Genomic DNA, 26,945 nt, shown 5'->3' on the forward strand with positions numbered 1-26,945 from the left:
TCACTCAATCGTTATCGTAGTTTTTTAATGTAAAATTTGACTGATAGTATAAATCTTACACAGTCATTTAATGCCAACGTTCAAAATTATCAATATTTGACGCGTGGCAATAATTATTTTATCACTCATACTATTAACTTGAGGTCAAGGTCACAGTAAAGGTTAATCGGCAATCGGCCAAATCGTAAGAACTGTTGACTTCCTGATCCTATCATATTTCTTGAACATTGAACATTGCCGTTTTAAACGGATAGAAAAAAACACCGTTTGCACCACAATGTAGTGCTGTAATGAAATGGCTTATGTGACATGGACGCATCAGTATGATAGAGTAATAGTGTAAACGTCAGACAAGCTGGAAAAAGTCGTTCTAACGCGGCCATATTAATTATTATTAAACTGCTTAATCATTTCCAACACTCAACTGTTAGTGTAAAAGAGCAGCCTGCTTGAAATTCCCATACACTATTTATGTGTAGATTACTATGACAGTTGATGGGATTTTATTTGTATACCACAAAACATATTTATCATGTTTTTTTGAGCGGTGCGTTTTAATTGAGCTTCACTATACAGTTATATTGAACTTAACTTATGATTTGCATGGTTAAATAGACTAGTGAGCATTTTAATTTTATGGCACCCAAAGGGTGAGATATAAAAGTCGCACTGTCCGTCGGTCCCCATTTATTACTCATGTTTGCTCAGATGTAACTTACTCAATTTTATTCGAGATTTACTGAAATGTACAACAGAATAGGAATGTGGTTGTCAATAAATTTTGTGATTTCATCATGTTTTATTTCAATCAATCTTCACACAGACATGTAGAGCACAATTAGAAGTATTTTGTTGAAATATATTTAATTCCAATGAAATAAAAGTTTTTAACTTGTAACTTTTATTAGACAATATAATAATAGCTGTCCATCTAGCATCCCAATATCGGGGACATTTATTTATTTCATAAATGATGACAACCTTGTTACTTTTTACAAAGATTGTACTGATTGTGTTTACTGTGCAGTGTAAATTAGCTTCATTTCATAACACAAGCTAAGTCATCATCCCACCTAATTAATGGTATATCAATGCAAGTAATTGTTCTTATCATATATCGAATTATCAACTTATTCATTACACAAATTGACATGTAAAATTGATAACAAGGGTAAACATTTGTTTTTTTTATTACTTTCTAACAGCATCGAGTACCATAAACATTGTTGGGTGTTATTTCTCATTTCTTATTGTGAAGCATCTTAAACAAAATATAATAATCATTTTCCAGATTTACACCAACAATTGCTGAATTATTACCAGACAAAGTCTCTCACAATGAACGTTCGATTGGACATCGATGCAGCCGTAGAAGACATTTATGAAAAGCCCAAACTTATATTGAAGAACAGGGAAGACAAAGATGGTAAAGTAAAAGATAAAGAGATACCAGAAATAAATGATATGTTTCTGAACAAAAATGGCACGATGGCTAAAACAGTATTCGTGGTGGGCGAACCGGGCCAGGGCAAGTCCTCGCTCTGTAAAAAGATTGTCCATGGCTGGTGCGAACTGCACAAGAACGGAAATAAGAAGAGAAAGAAAGAGAACATCTTAGGCCAGTTTGGGTTCTTATTCTATATAAGGCTACGAGAGGCTGCTGATCATTGCAAAATCAAAGATATGATATTACTCTGTTTGATTGAACGGATTCATTCAGATGATAAAGAGTCAAGAGAATTGTTAACAGAGATTTTGAAATCAGAATGTTGCCTTCTGCTTCTTGATGGCTTAGATGAGTGGACACATTGTAGCAAATGTAACAGTGATGAACGAATTCCTCATGTTGAAACAAGTTGGGTGAACTGTACGACGTTAATAACAACACGACCATACAAACTAACGGAGCTGAAAGTGAAACGCTCACTATTTGGCAACCATGTGCAGTTGGAGGGCGTTCAGTCACCTGAGGAACTTGTTCGGAGAATACTCGAGGAGTTGGAGAAATATCAAGAAAAAAAAACGTCCAAATACCTGCGTTAAAGAGCTAATAGCAAAAGGCCTGTGGCATTTTTAGCGGTATTCCAATCGTGCTTGTTCAAATTGTTTGGCTCTGGTACAGAGACCAGCTAAAGGCAAACATGTCTCTGACTGAAGTTTACAAGAAAATTATAGAAGAAAGGTGGAGTGAAATGAACGACAAGAACAAGATAGAGGAAAACGATATTCCTGAGGAATTTCTTGATTCTTTGAGCAAATTAGCTTTCAATAAACTGTTTTCACCAAATGAGGATGATACCATTGTTTTTGGCATTCCAAAGGATCAGTTAGAGAAAAAGTACCAACGATTGTCTCTTGAATCTGGCATCATGTCCTGTAGTAGTAAAATAGGTGAAAGATTTGTGTCCTTCCAATTTTTGCACAAAACGCTTCAAGAATACTTGTCAGCATTGTATCTGGCGAAAAGCAGCAGATCAGATCTGATCAAGCATTGTCAACACGTCCAGGAAGTGTATAGCCATAGCAGAAGAGAAGGCGTGCTTAGCATGCGTCAGATGTTTCTGTTTCTATGCGGCATGAACATTACTGCTGTCGAAGTGTTTTCGAAGACATTGAATGAAGTATTCACTTACGGCTTTTCAGAAAATAAAGCAGTAGCTTTACAAGATATGATACTGCAAGGCTATGATGAAGCGGAGAGAAGCGGGCACGCCGGAGCGAAACTCTGTCTGCAGCATGTCACCCTCGGTGATTATGGTCAAATTCTTTGGGATGGACGTAAAAAAAATCGATTTAAACAACACAAGCAAATATTGAAACATTGCTTGGATAAAAATAAGCCCACTCTTGTATCATTATTTATGAGAGGCGAAAGCGACATTTCTGATGTGTTGCAGGACAAGAATGATTCAAGTGTTTTAGATTTAGAGACTTGCAAGAATCTTAAATATGTTGTATTAGAGGAGTGTCCATATACAGATATTAACTTATTGAGCTGGAATGGATTATTAAAATGCAAAATACATCTCAACGGTGGACCAGCAAATAAACTGGTAACTTCAATTCTGTCCTCAGATGTGACATGTTTGAAAATACTCTCAATAAAATGGACTGGTTGGGAGCCGAAAGCCCAGGAAATCTTCTCGAAACTTAAACACATTGAACATCTAGACGTCATATGGCGTTACCCTCTACCAAATGATTCGAAATTTGATCTTGATCTTCGACATCTCGAACAACTCAACACACTCTCCTTACAGGGACTTGCTTTCTCAGACGTTGTTATTCTACATATGCTCAATCTTCACAAGTTGAAGGTCAGCTTTAGCACACAAACAAGAGCACCACGGTTAATGGCGGCGTTATTAGCACAAAGCGACGATTCACTCAGTCCAAATCTGGTAAGCAAAGTGACTACAGTTAATATTGAAATTATTTCAAAACACCAATGGAAATAAGATAGGGAGTGACAATTTAATCTCTTACCATTATATTTATTTATTTTAATGATTGGAAATATGAAATTCAAGCATAGCATCTTAAATGAAAAACACACCACGATCAATAGTGTAAGTGATATGTCGGCCCGAGATATTGCAATAACAATCGTTTTAGTATCTGTTCACCTTGATTTAGCAGCACTGCAAGAGAACGGTTTAACATCGGTTTACAACATCAACCTGCAAAATGAAGTTGTCCCTGTAGTTGTCATTGTATTATTAGACCGAATTACTTTTTTAATGTCAAATCCGTTCTGACATAGGTTGAACATCGGTTTACAACATCAAGCCGACATCGGCATGAAGTTGTATCGAAATATTTCCAAACTGAAATTGGTGTCGCCAATATCCGTAATATCTATGGTGCTTTGGTTTGATATACCAGCAATGGATATATAGTCTAGCTGTTTCCCTTATATAATCAGAATATATTCGAAGTGTAAACTTATCATAATGAAACTTTTAAAAGAGAAAAAGTATATCCAGGGGCATGATACCCATCTGACATGGATATATCGACCGACATGATGCTATAAAAATCGGCCCGACATCGGGTAAAACATTGGCTTGAGATCGGATCGTCTTGATTTTGCACACGGTTAAGTTAAATGAAATATTTTGTCGCTGTTTTATTCCTTTTGATGTGTATATATCGATTTATCCAACAAGTCAGGTCAAATGCTATGTTTATATGACAGACATGTTGGGAGTAGATTTGCCCCTATGTAAATGGGGAATATTTTATCAGGGATTGGATAATATACGTTTTCTATTACTATAATACGTTTATATGACAATGTTATTCACTTTTACTTCATGTCACTTCTTTAACTATGAATGCGCTGGAATGATACCGATTAGGCATGTCACGAACAACCCTCATATTATACATGACTTACGCAAATATAATTTTTATAACTCGGGTTAAAAGTTCCTTTACTACTTTAATACTACATTATTTGTTTTCTGCTTTGTTGGAAGTCACAGAAGTACAGCGGTGAAATAGTGTGTTAAAACGAATTACACTACCAACCCACAGCGTCATCGCCGCGTTCATCTGCTGCTATCGCGTACGACTTGAATGCGACGTATCGCCGCCACGGGCTTACCGCGATATGCAAACATTTTAACGGGTAAAGTGGTACAAAAAGAAGATTGTACATGTAAATTTAACCGTGCTCGCTGAGTGTTTTTTCACTCGATTGCGAAGGTAAACATCGCCCAAACTTTAAGATAAAAGTGTCACCTGAATATTGAGTGTTTGTTTAAGTATTTTTAATAAATCAAGTCACTCAATATAGAATTTATTAACAATCACACAAGGTAACGAGGGCATTCGAAATTTATTTGCGACATGATTGGGACAATCTGAATTGCCTGAACTGCCTAAATCATATCATCTGAAACTAATTCAATTGGGCACATTTATAAAAGTATACTCCAAAGCAAACACACCAATATAATCGCTCAGCGGAAGAGCGTCCGCCTTTCTACCAAGAGGTCCCGGGTTCCAACCAAAGTTGGGGCATTAAGCCCTTATGACCTCTCTCATGGACATTCAACACTTGATTTACAACGTATCAACTTAATTTGTTCGGTTGTGTATCAACTTGTTTAGTTAAAACAAATTTACATGTATTACATTAAGTGGACAGTCCGGTGCCCACTTGATGCTTCCGTAAGTATGAAACGTAGTTAATTATATGAATTTGCTTGAACTGATGAGGATTATTTTAAAATATATCTGGCGATTCCATTGCTTATTCTTCTCTGAAAGTTAGCGGTGCTTGTATATCGACATCAAAACTTACAAACTCATCTTAGAAAGGAAATATGCAAGCATTTATAAATGTGATGGCGGAGTTTATCAAGTGATGGCGCTGTGGCGTTGTGGAGTAGTTGTGGTGCTGGCGAATATGATTCGGGGAAGGTTCATATCATATAAAGCCTTTGAATGGTAAAAATAGGGTGCCATTTTAACCATGCATTGTTATGATTGTTTTGCCTATTGTGGAAACAATATACTATGCAAATACCTTTTTACGATACTCAATTGGCAATTTTAATGAAAAGTCTTGCCTACTTATTTATTTGATTGCGCTTTATTGAAATGGATTATATACTTTTCATAAAACATACAATAAAATAAATAAGAAGTGGCGAATTGTTGCGCGTGACTCTTCTTCCATTGAGTTTTAAGACGGGTTTTTTCCAGCACTGGTCACATGACCGGCACCACATTTAGTACGCAAGAATATAAGTATCTTGTGTTTCCGGTATGGATAGAAAAATGTAACCCGAGGGCAGGCGCGTAAGCCGGTTACGAGGCTTACCGGGTTATCTGTAACGCTCCGTGCCCGAGGGTCGGAGTTTTCTATCCGGAACTGAAGAACATGATTGTTCCTTTTTATTATTGCATTACTGAAATTATCCATTTGTGTAAGAATTGACGTAGAAAATGCATTTTCGTATGTTTCGCCAAAAAGCCTGTGCGAATAATTTTATATCACTACTGACGTCAAACATTTCCTCTAATTTCGGGTATTTACGATGGTTTTTTTTTCGATTCTTCTTAAAAGTCTTTCCTAATTATATATTTCATTTAAGTCAGCAGCCTAGCAGCGTAAAATGGCAGCATAGCGGTGTTGCATCGGGGCAGTGTGAAGTTTGCAGCCTAACAGCATGGCAGCCTGGCAGCGTAAATTAGCAGCCTAACAGCATGGCAGCCTGGCAGCCTGGCAGCCTGGCAGCGTTAATTAGCAGCGAAACAGCATGGCAGCCTGGTAGCGTAAATTAGCAGCATGGCAACATAGCAGCCAGGAAGCATGAATTTGGCAGCATAACAGCTTGGCAGCCTGGCAGTGTGAACATAGCAGCATAGCAGCCTGACAACGAGAACATAGCAGCAAAGAAACGTGGCAGTTTGGCTGCGTGAAGTTAAAAGCCCAGCAGCATGGCAGTCTGGCAGCGTCAAAAAGCAGCATACCAGCTTGGCAGCGTGAAGTTAGCAGCCTAGCAGTATGGCAGCATAACAGCTTGGCAGCCTTGCAGTATGAACATAGCAGCATAGCAGCCTGGCAGCTTGAACATAGCAGCACAGCAGCCTGGTCGGAATTACTAGATATTAGGCACCATAAACATTTTCACGAACATCGTGTTAAACTATTGAAACTTTTTTCAATTAAAATTGTGTATATTTTTAAGACGCAGCTATCTTGATCCAACAATCATGAACACTAACTAACACACATATTCTGGTTATGACTTACCCCATTTAATCTATCGCATGCAATGCGTGTTAATGTAGAGTTAATAAAGGTATCCCCAAATCAATGGACTGCAGTATGGCTTGATCAGTTGAGAAGTCATCACGACTTGTGTAAAACGTTCCCACAACTGCAGTCAAATCTAAATATCAGAAGTATTGAAACACTGTTGTTAATATTGTTGCGATATTCGAGCTCTATTTAATAGACCCGTGTAAAGTAGCTGCCCAGTGTATAGTACCGACATGCGTGATATACTTATAACATGGGTAAATACTGAGCACTCGAAACGCACGGTCTTGTTGCGGAACCTTAGTCTTATGGTTACACACTTGACTGTCAATCCAGCGGTCGCAGGTTCAATTCCCCGTCGCACCACTGTAAAAAACTGATCGTCTTCTTGTAGGGACGTTAAAAGGGTGTATGACAGTGCTATACTTTGGTGCACGTTAAAGAAACAGGGTAGCTCTTACCATGGTTACATTTTGTATGTGCACTTTTCTCCAAAATCCTAAATGACGAACAATTTTATCAAGTTTGTACATAAGCGCATTTCACCACGTGGTAATAAATAACCCATTTTGTTTCTGTTAAAGCATTTTACACATTTTAAGCGCATTGTTATAGGTGAGTTATTGTCATCGCCCTATTTTCGGGCTATACTAGAATTAAACAATAGTTTTCATCTCTGGATCCCGAGGTCCAGACTTTTGACACTTTGTGTGAAGCTTCATGAAGTGGTCCTTTACAAAGAATGTTTAAACTATGATCCTGGGGTCAAAAATGATCCCATCAAGGTTTCCCAGGTTTTCTATGCATTTATATAGTAAAACCTTTTAATATCACCGTGTAAACAAATGGCCAAGACTGTAGGTATTTGATTAATATGAAGTTGGTATGATCCAGACTTGTTCAAATTAAGTCCCTAGGGTAAAAAAGGCCTCGCTCCTGGTGTCCGTGATTTCCTATATACTTTAATTTAAATTATATTTTTGAAAATCTTCGCTGAGAATGCATGGTCAAGATCATTTTAGTTTGGTATGTAGCCACATGAAGTGGCCCTACCCTTTTTAAAAAAAAAAAAATGCCCCTGAAATCAAAGCTACCCCCCCACACCCGGACTGATATTCATTAAACTAAGTCCCTTCAATATACAAGGGATTGCATATCACATAACAATAATGAAAAAAGTATCTAAGATATCAGTAAGTTAGTATATCGTTTGACCAGTGAGATACCTAAACTTGCAAAGTGATTTTAGTTGTTTTATGAATACTAGACTCAATGTATATTTATATAATAAAATCTTGGAAAATCTTCTCTGAAACTGCAAGGTCCAGATTCTTAATAATTGGCATATAGATCTGTGTAGTGGTTAGAAACTTCTTCGTCCATTTAAACTAAATGACTTACTTAGCAACCAGTGGCTTCCTTAGCACCCAATGACTTCCTTATCAGCCCTTCACTTACTTAGCATCCAATGATTTCCGTTGCAACCTTAGCAATAACTTTCTTTTTAGTAACCAACGACCTCCTTAGCAACCAATGAATTCCTTAGCGACAAAGGCCCCCCCCCCCGCGGTATCCTTTAACTTACTTAGCAACCACTTACTTCTTTAGCAACCGGTGACTCCCATAGGAACCAGCGACTTCCACAGCAACCACTTACTTCATTAGCATCTACCTGCATCCAAATCTACGAACGCCTTTCTAAGCAAGCAATGACTACTTTAGCAACCAGTCATTCCCGGGCAACCATGATTTACTTATCAACTACCTTCATTCATAGGAACCAATGACTTCCTTTATAAACCAATGACGATCTAAGCATCTCATGACTTACATCCATTGCAAATAATGACTGGCTAAGCAACCTACCTTAGAAACCACTTTCCTCGTTACCAACAAATGCTTTTCATGCAATCAATGTCTTCTGTACCAACTGCCTTCATACATAGCCACCAATGACTTCCTGACGATCTTGTGACTTTTTTAGCAACTAATAATTACTTTAGAAATTACCTTCATCCAGAGCAGCCAATGAGCAACCATAATTTACTGATGTGTCAATGTTAAAGAATAACGTTGACGTGGGATTATTTTAAAATTATGAATACCGACCCGGTTGGTCTCTTTACTTTTTTCAGTGTCTGACTCAATCAATTTTTACATTTGATAGCAAATTTGAAATTCTGATGTTTCATTTGAAAATTATTAAGTGATTGCCACATTTTCTAATGACCAATGAACTTTTGCTCACTTTTTTCATCAAAAGTTTAAAATCTGCTTGTAAATGACTATTTTGTCAGAAAAAATGCTTTGTTTAGCCGAAAAGTGTTTGAAACGCTTTGAACATTTGAATAAGTTGAGGATGGAACGCATGCTTGTGTTTTGGTTGAACATGTTCATCGTTACTGTTTTGAGTTTTGTTTTTAGTTTTTAACCAATGCTTAAACAAATTGTTAGCAGCATAGAATATGTGAGTTTTTTCCTTACTTAAAGTATTTTATTTAATGATAAATTCAAAATATCAGGAAATAGTTATAAATTTTGAAGAAAACTAATCTTAGGACAATTAGAGAATACAACAGTCTGTGGATGGCACATTTCAAAGGTTAAAGCCGTTATTATGTTAAGATATCACTGTCAAACGCAGAAACTGTGTTTTTCGATTACTTTTGGAGTTTATTATAACACTATATACACACAAATAGCAGTTTATAAAAGAAACCATGCTTCAAGCTGATGTAAACACATGGTTTAATTTTACTTAATCTAAGGATGACTTTCGGAGACAAGCCATGGTGCTTATCGAATTCCACTGGTATTTGCACGTTGAATTTTATTGTTTTGGAGTCTACATCTATTGTCAATTTAATCTAAGTGATATAAATTCATTTCTTTCATTGAATTATTATGATCAATAAACAATTTTTAAAATCCGAAACGGATTGTTTAAAATGCCAAAATACAAGGGGAACGAAGTAATTTTGCTGCATGCAAATATTAAATGAGAAAAACGTTTCAGTTCAAACAAAATGGTGTATGGCTGATTTGTAGGTATAAGTACATATTGTGGTACTAAATTGGCCTGTTAGGTAGACTTTCTCTATACATTTTGAAAAAAAAAATGTATATACGTCCATTGCGTGGCGAAAAAAACATATTCTTCGATCGGCATCTTAGTTCTGTACCATAACTTTGAACAGATAAGCAGTTATTGAACAGATTGTGGGTAACAATGCAATGTTTACAAATAAACGTGTTGATTTAATCCACAATATATCGTATTTTCCCGGTAGATATGGCATTTCTGTGCATGTTATAACTGTGCTGTCTTTCTATTTGTCAAACTTGATGGTAATCACTTGTCTGTACAGGCTTCCTGGCCGACCTTTTGTTCCTTGGAGTACCAGGCAAAAGTAGGTACCGGAATCTGTACTTTTCATTACAAATCCGCCATTTTGTTTGCACTGAAACATTTTTCTCACTTAATGAAACGAAAGTAGCCCCCCCCCCCCAAAAAAAAAAAAAGAAAAGAAGAAATTTCAGTTTCTAAACCATCTAAATCATTGTTTTTGTAAAAATGTACTTGTTTCATGTCGAAATAAAGCGTTGCAATACATGCGGATTTGTTGTTGCGTACTTGGTTAACGGACATTATCATGTAAAGTCAAAAAAGGTCACAATATCCTTCACATAATTATATATAACTGCTGGTGGCCTGGTGGTAAAAGTGTTTTTAAAAAATAATCTTGACCTGACCGGCGTGAGTTTGCACCACTTAAACCCTCCAAATTATCTTTTGTGTACTATATTTGTATCTTTTCTGCAATTTCGATATTATAGAGTAAAATGATGATACAATAAATGTTTCAGATGCATTATCGGCAGCAATTTTTGGTGCCTTTAACGCGGAACTGATAAGTGAAAAAGTTAATAAAGAGTATTGACCAAAACGTTGGTACAAAGTCAGTGCAGTTAATGGAGTAAGGGAAGTAACTTAAATTTCTTTAAACTGTTATTTACTTGTGTCAGTTACTTATAAATAAAATCAATAATCAGACACTTCAACTGTATACATGTGGATGTGTTGCGACCTTTAAATATAGGTTTGTTGTATTAATTATTTATTGTTGTTTTGTTCATAACTTTGCTTTTTCATTTTTTCAAACGAGCTGTTGCTTAACACCTTGGTATTTATTGATACAATGATTACATTTGAAGTAAATAGAATTACGAGTTCTTTTTGAGTTCGTGGAGCTGATTTCACTCCTAATTGTGTTATTATTATGTTACTTACTAAGTAAATGATGTAGAATCATTTTTGGTATTTCTTGTATAACTATTTATTTAGTTTTAAACTGTTTGAAGATTCGGGCTGTGGCAATAATATGGGCACATGTATTATCGTCTTAATTCATATTATAACATAACTTACGTCGCAGGAGTGATATAACCCCATGCAATATTTTTCATTTATTATACCTCACCTGACCGGCCCATGTTAATTTCTCATATACGCATCATGGGCAATTTCGTACTGTCACACACTGACAGTACCGTTTTGACCGGGTGACATGATACTGTCACATAGCACGCGCGTCTAAAAAGAGGCATTTTGTGGTTTCCCAAGGCTGAAGTGGTAAGCGCTTATTAAAATGTGTTGTTAATCTGGTTACAACCGGTGTTTGCGTTATTTCTAAACGACATTTGCAACAAATGGACAGCTACTGTAAACAAAAAATAATTACAGAATAAATTGATTAAACTTGAAAGTTGTGTAATGGTAAAAATCTTATATATGTATATAAATGTAACTGTGTATTTTCGCCTCGGGTAACAGTATTTCCCTCATGTTGACAATATGAACTGTCACACTGGAAGCCATGCAATATTTATATAATATAACTAGTGTCATAACTATGCAAATTAGGTAACCGCATCACAGAAAAAAATATTCATACGCGCTGTCAAAAAAACGTAAACAAACATCAGGTAAAATGTTTTAAAAGAAATCCTGTCGATGTCACAGTTACTTGGTATAAGGACAACATTTTTGTCCAGTCGAGCTACCTGAATTGAGCGATTTGGTCCCTGGGGTGATCTCTTGGACTGAGAACTATAAAAAATGTGTTTTAGAACTCTAGAATGTTACACATAATAAACAAATAATCCACTTTTGGTCGTTTATTTTTACATATAAGTGTTTTGAAATTTCAAACAATCTGTATCATTCACAAGTTATGAAGGTTAGCAGATTTCGGATGGAGACATATGTATGGAAACGAGCTCAGATCTACAAGATTCTTTTTGATAAAACAACTGTATACGTCGCATGCATGTTCAGAAAGAAGTCATCTCCAAGGCGCAAAAGCTCAACAAGCACAAACTAGTAGCGTTTTTGCAATTTTCTTTGATAACTCTGCCAAGAATACTGTTTTTTTACCGACTCACACATCCTCGCCAGTAATTTTGACCATGCACAACGGCCGGACCCGGCATGCCGTTTTCAACTTTACGCGCGAACGGGAACCGGGGAAATGTTAACCTCGTGACTGCTACCCATCCGTGCGTAGAGCCAAAAAGCGCATGCCGGGTTCGGCCCTTGTGCGTACTCAAAAGTACTGGAATTGAATCATGAATAAAACAATGTTCCTGCGAACCATATTTTGCAAATATCGGGACACAAGAAGATTGCATCTTTAAACAACCATAGCCACATAAATCCAAAGTAACAAAAGGAAATATCCAGCATCCGAAGGCCTGTTCTCCAGTGAAAATATCTGTACAATGCTCAGTCTATGCACACAGTTCGCCAGCCATGTTCAAGTTCACACAATCACCGATTCCACATGAAATCTCACTTTTCTGTTGGAGTAACCAACACATTTGGTGGTCCAATTCACGGAGATAAAACTCATTGTGCATATCCATCAAATTACAAAAATTAATCATGTCATCTAACAGCTACAAAGCGAATTCGCACTACTGAAAACGACTGTGACGCTGACTTACGGCCTTTTCAAACTTTAACCGCCACATGACATGTACACACTCGCGTGATTACTAATGACGTCACGCATATGACATTGCTATAATTATTGATTTGCTTGATTTAAATGGATTAAGATATGTTCTTTATTGTTTTTACGTGAAACCTTTGAAAATCGGTTGATAATTGAGACATGAATTATGTTTTTTATTGTAAATAAAATGTTTTTATGTCGTATTTTCTTTCCTGCGGATGAGGCATCCTAAAATAAACACTCAATGTAAATTCTTCGCTCTAGGACATGAGAATGTGTATTAAAGAAACTTTGACCTAGATTTTAACCATAATTAGTCGGCGCCTTCTGGGCGCCGACTATATTTGATATTACTTTAGAAATATTCCAACTAAGGGACCAATTCATAAATTGCAGAACAATGCTTTCAATAGTTTCCACGTTGAATAATAATAAAATATAAAGTTAAGTGTGATTTATAAAACTGTACACTTTAATTGATAATGAAACCTTAAATTATAATAGTCCTGCTTATTATTTTTGATTTTAAATACCAACTCAATCATAACAACTCGGCCATCTCCGAGATAGATACAGGCCGAGGTGTTCCTAATGATACCAACTTCCGCCCAAATAGATGAAGGTTACACGGTACTATTACAATATCCTTTATGTTTGTAAACCTCCTACGCAGTAATCTCCCTTGGCGACAACAAAAATGCCGAGTTTTGAAAAAAATAACATTGAGCTTAATTGTTTGTTTTGAAAACGTCATTCGAAGGAATAAACACCAGATAATTCCCTCTTTATGTATTTTTTATACCCGTTCTATATACTCATATGAGTGAAATGTGTTACAAAAACTTCTAAAATATATATAAAAGGGAATTCACATAATATGCCAGTACAAATAAAAGGTGAATTTCATGCTTTTAAAATCTATGAATTAGACCATTGACTTCGGAGTATTTGCTTGAACCCCCCCCCCCCCCACCCAAAAAAAATAAATAAAAAATAAAAAAAAATAATAATAAAAATATATATATAATTTCGGGCTTAAACTATTGTAACAATATTATTAACCATAATGTCCTTCGAGCATATGTACACCCAACATAAGAAATATTATCATTGAAACAATAACCATTTTTGGTTATCTGCATGCACGTTTTTCTTCTAATTTCATTGCGCCGACTTGATGCTATGCATCAATTTTTTCTTGTTGAGTTATGTTATAAATAAAATCTCAAATTCATGATTATTTTGTATAAAATTTATTAAATTCGTCATTTAAAAACGATGACAACTCGGCAGTGTCTCGTTTTTATCGTTTTAAAATGAAATCGTTTGATAAATTCGATACAAAACAAACACTCATTTGAGATCCTCTCAATATATATATACATACATATATATACATACTAAGGGTCAATATTTACTTCCTGTCAGTCTATTATTGCAGTTTATGCAAATCTTTGAATTATTGCTTTTGTTAACAAATGCGGATTGGGATCGGGGTGTGTGTGTATGAAACCGCCCCCCCCCCACTAAAAATTCCAAGTACACTTTAAAATTTGATATACACGTACGAGAAAAAAGTAATAAAATACATATATGCTAAAATTTGCATCATGTCGGACTAGATATTGTTAACTGTCAGTCACGAATTTAAACAAAATACACTTCGGTTCTGAGGGAGGGGCGCAAGTCAAAAGGATACGCACCCTCTAACATTGAATCTTCTATCTACCCTTATTATCTTTATGTTCAGTGAGTGTACGTACAATCACACTGTATCTTGTAAATGCACTGAGGATGTATTTGTTTTACATGTCATCCGAGTATTTCTCATAGTTTAACTTGTATTGTTTAAGCTGTACGATTCCAGGTCATTTATTTATCCTGACGTATCAAGTTTTATTATACATGTAATAAGTGCGTTCTATGTAATTTTTACTGAGTTAGTTTTAACGTTTTATTTTTATTTTTACTGTACAGCGACTGTGAAGAAGTTGTATACACCTATGCTAAGTCACTCTCGTCCGCATATAACAATTGGGTTTACGTAAGCTGTGTGACACCTTTAGATGCCCACTGTCAAATTACGCGCCATTAAGATATTTGATTTTGTATATCCAATGTCCAATGTTTTGCCGACACGTCATTCATTTTGATCATGTCCAAAATTCAATGTTGTGCCAGCGGGCCTTTCATTTTTAATGTCTTATGTCCAATGTCGTATTTTCCTTGTTTTACATGTATATGCTTTTGACCTTGCCTTTGAATAATTGTCTCCGTGAGTCTCTGAAAGGTCGTTTGATTTCTTTGGGACATCTCTTAAGGAGTTTGTATCTTTACGGTTTGCGTCATACATGAGGGTGTTATTTTCATGATTTTTAAAAAAAGTATTAATTTCGTAATCTTCGATTTTTTAATCAAAATAATATGATTTCTGTTATCTATGAAAGTTCTTTGTTTCATTGTGCTGGGATTCATACCATTTGATGTAAGTGAAGTTTGAAAATAAGATGTTGATAATCGCGTCAGAGTGAGCCCTTATGCATAAAAGCAGTAAATATATCATTGTTTTAGAAGAAAAGGCATGTATGCATGCTTTGAAATAGGATGCCATTTAAGGCCGCTAGGCCGCTACGTCTCTTAAGTGCTTGATTAACCTTTTACAAAAAAAAATGTTGAAAATCGCTTCAGATTGATAACTTGTGCCTTAAAACAGTAAATTTATCAACAAACATGCTCTGAAATAGAAACCAATTTAGGCCGCTATGTTAATGCATGAATAAAAAACATTGATTTACCTTTTTTTCCCCAAGAAATTGCACGAACTATTCCTTCGAAATAAAGAAAGAAATTTGGGCCGCTAGGCCGTCAAGTTCACGCCTCTAGGCTCTAGACTGCCAAGACGCGAACTATACGCCGCTAGGCCTCCAGTCCGCTAACATCACGCCACTAGGTCGCTAGGCCGCTAACTTTACGCCGCTAGGCCGCCGGGCCGCTAACTTCACGCCGCTAGGCCACCAGGCCGCTGTACGGCTAACTTTACACCGCTAGACCGCTAACTTCACGCCGCTAGGCCGCTTACTTCACGCCGCTAGGCCAGTTACTTCACGTACATTACCATATGTGAAAAAACAACTTTTTTTATAAAACGGCAAAGTAAATAGGTGTGTTTATGATTACTGTTAACAAATGAAACACATTTAATACCTTTAGTTGGCCTATTCATATTATCGTTCTGGCAATCATATTATTCATCGATGCATGAATTCAAATATTGTGGGCAGATGACTCGTGTAATGTTATAACATCTAAACAATTGTATACAGCGTGATAACTATTCTCCAGAAATGTGTGTTCCCTTTCGTATCTGAGAAAGCCTGGTCTTTTTCACATACCAAATATTGCACATTTATTTCGTCATTTACTCGAACGACAAACGAACAAACGTATTTGTTACTTAGATATGTACTTACATTGTTAACATGACATTTCAGGACGGGACGCCTTCTACCCTTACGGATGTTGAATTGGGAAACATGATCTTATCAGCAGGAGCGTACAGACGTCTCGTTAGATTTGTGATACAGTCGGGACATTATGTGAATTGTAAGTTATCGTTGTGTAAATTAGAGCTTGAAGAGGACATGAGACAGCTGCAGGTGGGGATTGAGAACCAGTCCGCTCTTCAGTTGGTTGCTCCACAGCCCGTCTCATCTGACTATACAACATACATTTCTTCAAGTTGTATGGTCATATCAGTAGGAGAGTTCAGACGTCTCGTTAGTATTGTGACACAGTCGGGACATTCTGTTAACTGTGAGTTCTCTTACTGTACAATAAAGCTAGAAGAGGACGTGAGACAGCTGCAGGTGGGGATTGAGAACCAGTCCGCTCTTCAGATGGTTGCTCTACAGCCCGTCACAGCTGACTATACAACATACATTTCTTTAAGTGGTATGGTCATATCAGTAGGAGAGTTCAGACGTCTCGTTAGTATTGTGACACAGTCGGGACATTCTGTGAATTGTAAGTTATCGGTGTGTATATTAGAGCTTGAAGAGGACATGAGACAGCTGCAGGTGGGGATTGAGAACCAGTCCGCTCTTCAGTTGGTTGCTCTACAGCCCGCCACAGCTGACTATACAACAAACATTTCTTTAATTGATATGGTCATACCAGTAGGAGAGTTCAGACGTCTCGTTAGTATTGTGACACAGTCGGGAAATTATGTGATTTGTAAGTTATCTTGCTGTACAATAGAGCCTGAAGAGGACGTGAGACAGCTGCAGGTGGAGATGGAGAACCAGTCCGTCGTGAAACTTGTGACGCCCTTTCATCTTGAATTTTGCGATGAATATTTGGTTGAGTTCCACGTAAACGTAAAAGGTAGGTGACATTCTCACAATTGCGTGATATATTTGAATGATGAAAAGATCTAAACTGAAACTGGCTGAATGATGAAAAGATCTAATCTGAAACTGCGGGAATGATGAAAAGATCTAAACTGAAACTGGCTGAATGATAAAAAGATCTAAACTGAAACTGACTGAATGATGACAAGATCTAAACTGAAACTTGCTGAATGATAAAAAGATTTAAACTGAAACTGGCTGAATAATGAAAAGATCTAAACTGAAACTGCGGGAATGATGAAAAGATCTAAACTGAAACTGGCTGAATGATGAAAAGATCTAAATCTAAACTGGCTGAATGATGAAAAGATCTAAACTAAAACTGGCTGAATGATGAAAAGATCTAAACTAAAACTGGCTGAATGATGAAAAGATCTAAACTGAAACTGGCTGAATGATGAAAAGATCTAAATCTAAACTGGCTGAATGATGAAAAGATCTAAACTAAAACTGGCTGAATGATGAAAAGATCTAAACTAAAACTGGCTGAATGATGAAAAGATCTAAACTGAACTTGGCTGAATGATGAAAAGATCTAAACTGAAACTGCGGGAATGATGAAAAGATCTAAACTGAAACTGACTGAATGATGAAAAGATCTAAACTGAAACTGGCTAAATGATGAAAAGATCTAAACTGAAACTGGCTGAATGATGAAAAGATCTAAACTGAAACTAGCTGAGTGATGAAAAGATCTAAACTGAAACTGGTTGAATGATGAAAAGATCTAAATCTCAACTGGCTGAATGATGAAAAGATCTAAACTAAAACTGGCTGAATGATGAAAAGATCTAAACTGAAACTTGCTGAATGATGAAAAGATCTAAACTGAAACTGGCTGAGTGATGAAAAGATCTAAACTGAAACTGGCTGAATGATGAAAAGATCTAAACTAAAACTGGCTGAATGATGAAAAGGTCTAAACTGAAACTGGCCGAATGATGAAAAGATCTAAACTGAAACTGGCTGAATGATGAAAAGATCTAAACTAAAACTGGCTGAATGATGAAAAGATCTAAACTTAAACTGGCTGAATGATGAAAAGATCTAAACTGAAACTAGCTGAATGATGAAAAGAACTAAACTAAAACTTGCTGAATGATGAAAAGATCTAAACTAAAACTGGCTGAATGATGAAAAGATCTAAACTGAAACTTGCTGAATGATGAAAAGATCTAAACCTAAACTGGCTGAATGATGAAAAGATCTAAACTAAAACTTGCTATGATAAATAAATATATTCTGCTAAAATTTAGATTTTCTTTATAAAGTCATTTTTGTGTTAATCTGCAAATCATTTCTATTTGCAGTTATCATGTTTGAAAAAAATCAAATTAAATTATTGTTCACAATTGTTTTAAATCAAATTATGATGTTTTATATATATATATATATATATATATATATATATATATATATATTGGACTAACTGAATAGGTGTATTTTGTGGGCAAAAGTTGTAAATGTATGTATTTCATTAACACGTATTAACTGCACGTATCAATCAATAATATTCTATATTGTGTCCGTTTTATAATTAACTAATAATTTAATGCCAATTTCTCGAAACTTCCTAAGCTAAACAGGCTTAAGTAGCTTAGTTCAATTAACTGAAATACATATCTAAATATATTTTGATAAAAAGAAGAAGAAAAATTTCTCATTTTGAATATCATAAAGATAAACTATTATTTAACTTTATAAAATCTTCAGATAACATATAACCCCTTTTTATAAAATATCAGGTAATTGCTGCCACTGAAAATAAACGTTTATATGATGTATATATGTTAGGCTTTCATATACAATACGTGATTTCCTTACGCTAGTTTCAAGTTGTTGTGCATATATCATAGATTTCTTATATTCAAGTAACAAGTTTCCAATCATCAAAGTAACATCATTTTTACACGAGCGTTAAGCACGAGTTATGTATACTTTAAGACACGAGGGTAATGGGTGCAGTACATGTTTTTATCCTACTGTCCGAAAAAAATGTCAAATAAATGACCTGCGTATAGTGGAATAGCGCTCGAGTTTATCATAATATAGGTTTTGCTCAGTTTTACAGGTTCTTAGATCATAATTTATGCATAAATGGAAGCAGCGAAAACTCTACCAATATTGTACAAGTAGCATGAATGATTTATTAATCAACTTGAAATCGTGATACATGAATGCGGCACGCCAAACTGATTATAAGATTACCGTCATCGGGAGGGTATGTTGTGAGCTCTAATAATAATGACAAATACTGGTCGGGTATCTCTAAAAGGCCACGTTTGCATGTCTTTCTTCATTTTTAACTGAGGCCACACCAAATTGATATTTCGTTCCTCGGATTTACCGCTCCTATTTTTTTGAAAATGTAAATTGTTTTTTTTATTTTTTTGTGCGCCCGCACCTCCATTTTGATCGCCAAACAGATTTTTTTCAGGTAATAATTTATTAAAAGGCTAAAAATAATCAAGTATAATTTTTCTACGCTAGTTTTCGTGTTTTTGTAAAGGGAAGTTACCGATGCGTAGTGTTTTTATACTGTATCTCGATCGGTTTAGCATGGATTTCAAGAAATTCAATCAAAATGGCGGCTTCCGGTATAAACAATGTGGGCTCGAAGTTTGGAAATTAAATCTTATTTTTGACAATAAATATGTTTTGAGCATGCTTGAAGTCATTGTTGATCGTCTCATGCACTAAAGGATCATTATTTAAAGAAATCATTATGCAAAAAAGCATGTGTATCTGAGACTGGTAGCGATTATATTGCGTAATTAAGTGACTCGTTTTGAATGGAAATCGGAATGATCAACTTAGTTCTGTACTGTTTTGTTCAAGTCATAATACAAGGGACCAAAATTTTACCTCGTTACGACGATGCTGAAGATGATATGGAACATGGATCATTGTTTGGTCCAGATTGATGCATCAAGCTCATTTTTTAATCAAATTCTTACAAAACAACAGTTTTGAACAAGTATCTTTTCACAAATAGCGATATAAACACTGGTCTGGATATAACTCAACATAAGTAAGCGTAAGTTTATCACCTTATATTTTGTTTTTATTTGCAGCATAATCCGGGATTGTAATGCACTTGTCAATTGTAACCACTGCCCCGCCCACCCATCGCCCTTGTTCCAGGGGTATACCGGGGACAGCAGAGGCAACTGGCTGTGTTTTTACCTTACAGGTGGCCCCGCAGTGCCTAGTGAATGTGGTTTTGTCTTCATATTGAAAATAGTCTGGAATGGGCCTCACATAGGTATTCGGGGTTGCGGGGCCATTTGGCAGGGATTTTACCAGCACTGTGTCCTTGCAGGTCGGGTATTTTACCCGGGTTTTGAGAGACCGGAAGTCAAAGTCTCCGCTATTCCGGACTTAGGGGGGGGGGGGGGGAGGGGGCATATACAATTGGCTGGTGCATAAAAACATCTAAATAACCAAAAAAAGTACTCTTAAAAATATCCTTCTATTCGTTTTAATAAGCACATATCATTGCATTTCCTGTGATAATAAAAACAAAATTTAGTCTATGTTAAATGGAGTCTGATGTTTGATGATGCCTGTGTAAGTGATTATTTTTTACGTTATGTCTAAATACAGTTGCATATGATGTTAAACTGATTCAAGTAGATTTATATAAGTCGTTTCAAACTTTTTACTAAAAGCAGGGTTATTTATTATTATGAATGTTCGTCATATTAAAGTACATTTTAATTATATAAGAAATTATATTTATCCATATAATGTTTGTACTAAACACGGATGAATAAGTAGTGTGTATTCCGACATTTTCCCAATGTCCATTAGAGGTTCAGTTCAAGATGGCATTAAAATGGGTTTAAGGGCAATTATTTTGAACAATCCTTATTTATATTGAATATAAGGAAACATATATTTTTTGCTCTTCGCTCGCTTCGGTTTTAATGAAAACTGACAATTTTTTTTTTTCGCTCGCTCGCTCCATTTTTGGGGCAAAAATCCGAGGAACTAAACATTATTTTGGTGTGGCCTGAATGTCGACTTCATGGAATATTGGCTGGAACAGTGTTTTGGTACATAGCAACAATAAAGATAAAATAATAATATTCACACGACAACTACTGAGACGACGACGACTAAGATGATAAATAAATAATGATCATTATGCGACGACGACGACTAAGATGATAAATAAATAATGATCATTATGCGATGACTACGACTAAGATGATAATAATGATCATTATGCGACGACGACGACTAAGATGATAATAATAAGTTTAATAATTCGACGACGACGACAATGATAATAATAATAATAAAGTTGATAATTCGACCAAAACGACAATGATGATGATAATTATAATGTTGATAATTCGACCATAACAACAATGATGATGATAATAATAAAGTTGATAATTCGACCAAAACGACAATGCTGGTGATAATTATAATGTTGTTAATTCAATCACGACGACAATGATGATGATAATAATAATGTTGATGATTCGACCACGACGACAATGATGATGCAAGGATGAAAACTAATATGATGAAAATAATTATGATGATGCGACGACGACAACGACAATGATGATAGTACTTATAAAGAGCATGCAACGACGACAACAAAGTTGATGAAAATGCAACTAATTACAAAGCGACAATGACGACTATAACGATGACGATGCGTTGTTGTTGATGTAGTTGTTGATAATGATGATGATGAAAATGATGTAAAATAACATTGAGTTAATTGTAATGTATGGCTTCCGGCCCATATAACAGGGACTTTTGCAAGTATTTTTAACAACATAAAAAATAATTCAATGATGAACAAGACATATTAAGTTATGATCAAATATTTTATTAAAATAATTTCACTTATGTTCTAATTTAAGTTATATTTATAAAATATACTTGTACATCGATATTGCACACAAAGTCATCCGAAATAGAAATATATTGTCATAGAAAACAGGCTGTTATTCAATAATAAGAATTCGCAAATTGACTTAACTGCTATATAAGTATTAAACAAGAGCAACGCTCGTCTCTACAACAAATAGTAGGCCAAAATAGTTGCTGCAGATTTTCATAGGGGTAGTTTGTATAGAGTTGCTTGCATTTATCTAAATTTACCATTTATATCATGTTTTGACCTACATTGGAATATAATATTCAAATAACAAGCTGTGGATGATGAAAGTAATGATGAAAGTAATCAACTCCCCCTTGACATCGTCTAAATTAACCTTTTATCTCAATTTCGGAGGAATTAGGCTATAACATACGCTCAAAATGCATCATTTCGGATTTGAATTGTTTAACAATTTCATGAGGTAATGCCCCACCTGTTAAGGACTCGTTTGTTGTTGTTTTTGTTTATTTAAAATACAACCACATGTATCTGTTCATTTATTCAGAGTCAACGGAACCGGAAGTGCCCCTCCAGGCTTCCGGAAGTAGCCCCCCTTGCTCCGACAGTAAGTGACCGTGATTTGATTTTAAAAACCTATTGCTGGGTTGGACTTAAATCTGCACTCTTTAAGATATACCATTTTTCCAACTTTGTTTTTCTTGGAATGAGCTAATTTTTGCGTAAATATCTGCAAACCAATGATATAAACTTGCTGACAAAAAAACAACAGATCGTAGATTTTAAAATTTCCGTTCGAAAATGAATGTTTTATGGCTTAAACCGTTACTAACGGTTTCAGAAATATGCATAAGACATCAATTTTTGAACTTAAATATAGAAATCTGTGATCTAATTTTTGTTAGCAGTCTTATAAAACCGGTTCTCATGGATTTTTGCACAAAATGGCTTGTTTCAAGACAAAAAATAAAGAACTTTTCGAAACGTTCAATCTGTGAGAGCACATCTTTTAGAATAAAAATGAGAAAAAATGGTAATAATTTTGATGCTTGATTATGTTGATGTTGTTGTAATTGTTGTTGTTGTATCATCATCGTGGTGGTGGTCGTGATGCTGATGATACTGCTGCTGCTGCTGCTGCTACTGCCGCTGCTGCTGATAATGATAATGATGATGATGACGACGACGACGATGATGATGATGGTGGTGATAGTTTGTTTTATTTTCATATATTTGAAATAATAATACATGCATCTTTTCCATAATTCAGCGTCCACGCAACCAGAAGTAGCCCTACAGGCTTTCGGAATTAACTCCCCTTGCTCCGCCGGTAAGTGTCCGTGATATTATTTTAACAACATATTGCTGGCTTGGACTAAAGAATCAAAATGAGAAAATAACTAAGGATAGGTAATAATGTTGATGCTTGATTAAGTTATTGTTGTTTTTTGTTTTAGCATCATCTTTGTGGTGGTGGTGGTGGTTGTGGTGGTGGTGGAGGTGGTGGTGGTGGTGATGATGATGATGATGATGATGATGATGATGATGATGATGATGATGATGGTGGTGGTGGAAGTGTTGGTGGTGGTGGTGGTGGTTGTGGTTTGTTATATTTTCATATATTTGAAATATGACTACATGCACCTGTTCCATTTCTTAGCGTCCACGAAACCGGAATTGTCCGACCAGGCATCCAGAAATAACGCCCCTTGCTCCGTCGGTAAGTGTCAGTTAATTGATTTTATCAACACATTGCTTGCTTGGTTAAAAATAATAAAATAATTAAACCGGAAACAAGATAAAGCATGTAATAAATAGTTTATTGACCTGTAAATTAAGGAATTTTCTTTGCAAAGTTTTATTTTCATAAATTTGAAATATAACCGCATGCATCTGTTCCATTTTTCAGCGTCAACGGAACCGGAAGTGTCCCTTCAGGCTTCCGGAAGTAACTCCCCTTGCTCTGTCGGTAAGTGTCCCGAACAACACATTGCTGGCTTGGATTTTAGAATAAAATGAGAAAATAATTAACAAATGGTGATAATATTTGTGCTTGACAATGTTGTTGTTGTTGTTGCTGTTGTATTAACATCGTGTTGGTGGTGGTGGTTATGGTGGTGACGGGTGGTTATGATGGTGGAGGTGATGATGATGATGATGATGATGATGATGATGATGATGATGGTGGTGTTGGTGGTGGTGGTGGTGGTTTGTTCTATTTTTATATATTTGAAATACAGCTACATGAATCTGTTCCATTTTTTAGCCTCCACGGAACCGCAGGTGTCCGTCCAGGCTTCTCCGTCGGTAAGTGTCAGTGAATTGATTTTAACAACACATTCCTTGCTTGATCTTGAGACTAAAAATAAGAAAATAATTGAACCGGAAACAAGGTATAGCATGTAATAAAATGTATATTCACCTTTTTGTTAACATTTTAAGGACTTTTTCTTTGCATTCTATTATTTTCATAAATTTGAAATACAACGGCATGCATCTGTTCCATTATTCAGCGTCAACGGAAACGGAAGAGTCCCTTCAGGCTTCCGGGGGAAACTCCCCTTGATTTGTCGGTAAGCAAAATATTTGTGCTTTATGATGATGATGATGTTGTTGTTGTTTTTGTTGTATGAACAGCATGGTGGTGATGATTGTGGTAGTGATGATGATGATAATGATGATGATGACTCAGACCATATTGCGACGTGAACAAATAATGCCGGACACAACTTAAGTAATATAAATCCCGACCTAGCTAACATTTAATTATCTTTTGGATTGAAATCTGAAACAAACAATTAATGTGTGTACCCATAATGATACAGAAGTCCAGAAATGATGCATTTTCGGGTCATAATTTGAAAAGTGCATTATAAGTTAATGTTGTTTTATCACTTATGAGTTGAATTATTTTATTATTGATATAAAATATTCGAGAATTACCTCCTATGAGCATGCTCTTCATACGTATTGTCATTATCAATTGTGTGTTTCATTGCAGTTATTTTTGTTCCAGGTTCCGAAAAAGCTAAGCTGACGCGTTTTCAGGAAGCACGAGTTTTTTTTAAAGCTTTGGAAGCAAAAAATCAAAGTAAACCTAAATTCTAAGGAACGATGTGTTTTATAGTTTTGTACAAGTTTATTTTCCGAAGAAGAATTCTTCAAAAACGGTGTAAGTTGCTGATTTATGAGAAACAAAATTAATGTGTTGCTGGAAATGTTAACACTTCATGTCATTCTGTTCATTGCCTTATTGAAAAATAATGGTAAATATATCGTGATAAACTCACCGTTTGAATCCGTAAATTTATCTAAATGTCTTCAGTGTTTTTCTCAGGTTAGCTTGTTTAACACTAAAATATAGAAACGTATGCCCAAATAGTTGGAAAGAAAAAGCAATGACGTAATGTTAGCTTAAATATCAATTGCTTAATATTTTGAATGGAGTTTAAGCTTTTCTTTCATGTTGTTTGCCTGTGGTTATTGAAAAATAACGATGACTTATATCACTGATTATCTCATGTCCGATTAACTGTTATAAATTGAATGTTAACGCACACAGTGCTATGATGAAAAAACAACAATGACGTCATTTCCGGTATGAAATCGTTTTGCTAACATTTGGCGATATTTTTAAAGTAAAGATCAGATCATTATTATTTCTCATAAAAGGTCAGCATTAAATAAAGAGAATGTGTGTGATTTTCAGTGTAAGATTGTTATATAGTTCACCTCGTTCACAACAATGTAAATAATTTGCTTTTGGTGTTCACTCAAGTAATATATAACTGTCGTACACTAAAAACAAACAAGTACCCTCTGTACGTATTGTATGTGAAACTGATTCTAAAGTGTGTGGTTGCTGTATATATGTTTGTTTTTGCCTTGCACGTTAAAGCTGCACTCTCACAAATATACCGTTTTAACAACTTTTTTTATTTTTTGTCTTGGAAAGAGCAAATTTTTGCGTAAATATCTGCAAACCAATGATAAAAGATTGCTGACAAAAGATCAGATAGCAGATTTTCATATTTCCATTCAAAAATGAATGTTTTATAAGTAACGGTTTAAGAAAAAATAAAACATCATTTTTTGAACTTAAATATAAAAATATGCGATCTTATTTTTGTCAGCTGTCTTGTTTAACAGGTTCCCATGCATTTTCGCAAAATTTTGCTCGTTCTAAGACAAAAAGACAAAGCTTTTAAAACGTTCAATCTCTGAGAGTGCAGCTGTAAAGTGATATCAGGGTACTGTACAACTGTAAATATAGTTTGATTTCTCAACATTGTCATAATGATTCTAAAGAGTGTTATTGCTGTGTAGAGAGTATGATAGTGTTGTTATATGCATTGCAAGTTATAATGATTTCAGAGTAGATTATTATTCTAAATAAAATACTATTTTTATTTCCTTACATTGTCATAATGATTCTAAGGTGGGTTGTTGCTGTGTAGAGAGTATGATAGTGTTGTTATATGCCTCGCAAGTTATAATGATTTCAGAGTAGATTATTATTCTAAATAAAATAATATTTTTATTTCCTTACATTGTCATAATGATTCTAAGGTGGGTTGTTGCTGTGTAGAGAGTATGATAGTGTTGTTATATGCCTCGCAAGTTATAATGATTTCAGAGTAGATTATTATTCTAAATAAAATACTATTTTTATTTCCTAGCATTGTCATAATGATTCTCATGTGTGCTGTTTCTGTGTAGAGAGTTTGATGTGTTGTTATATACCTTGCACGCTATAGTGATTTCAGAGAACATTATTACTGTAAATATAGTTGCATTTCTTAACATTGTCATAATGATTTACTGTAAATAGAGTTGCCTTTCTTGACATTGTCATAACTATTCTAAAGTGTGTTGTT

General features: G+C 35.3%; 1 protein-coding gene across 1 annotated transcript; it reads left to right on the plus strand.

The window, feature by feature from the left end:
- Window positions 1-2,113: 2,113 nt before the first annotated feature.
- On the plus strand, window positions 2,114-26,119 carry LOC128205684 (uncharacterized). The gene is made up of 9 exons (XM_052907537.1): window positions 2,114-3,401; window positions 16,287-17,178; window positions 22,616-22,675; window positions 23,339-23,398; window positions 23,729-23,788; window positions 23,978-24,037; window positions 24,335-24,375; window positions 24,582-24,641; window positions 25,085-26,119. Exons 1-9 carry the CDS (start codon window positions 2,142-2,144, stop codon window positions 25,103-25,105), a joined length of 2,514 nt encoding a protein of 837 aa, XP_052763497.1. The 5' UTR covers window positions 2,114-2,141; the 3' UTR covers window positions 25,106-26,119.
- The last annotated feature ends 826 nt before the right edge of the window (window positions 26,120-26,945 follow it).

Source organism: Mya arenaria, chromosome 10, assembly GCF_026914265.1.
Source record: "Mya arenaria isolate MELC-2E11 chromosome 10, ASM2691426v1".
Classification (NCBI taxonomy): domain Eukaryota; kingdom Metazoa; phylum Mollusca; class Bivalvia; order Myida; family Myidae; genus Mya; species Mya arenaria.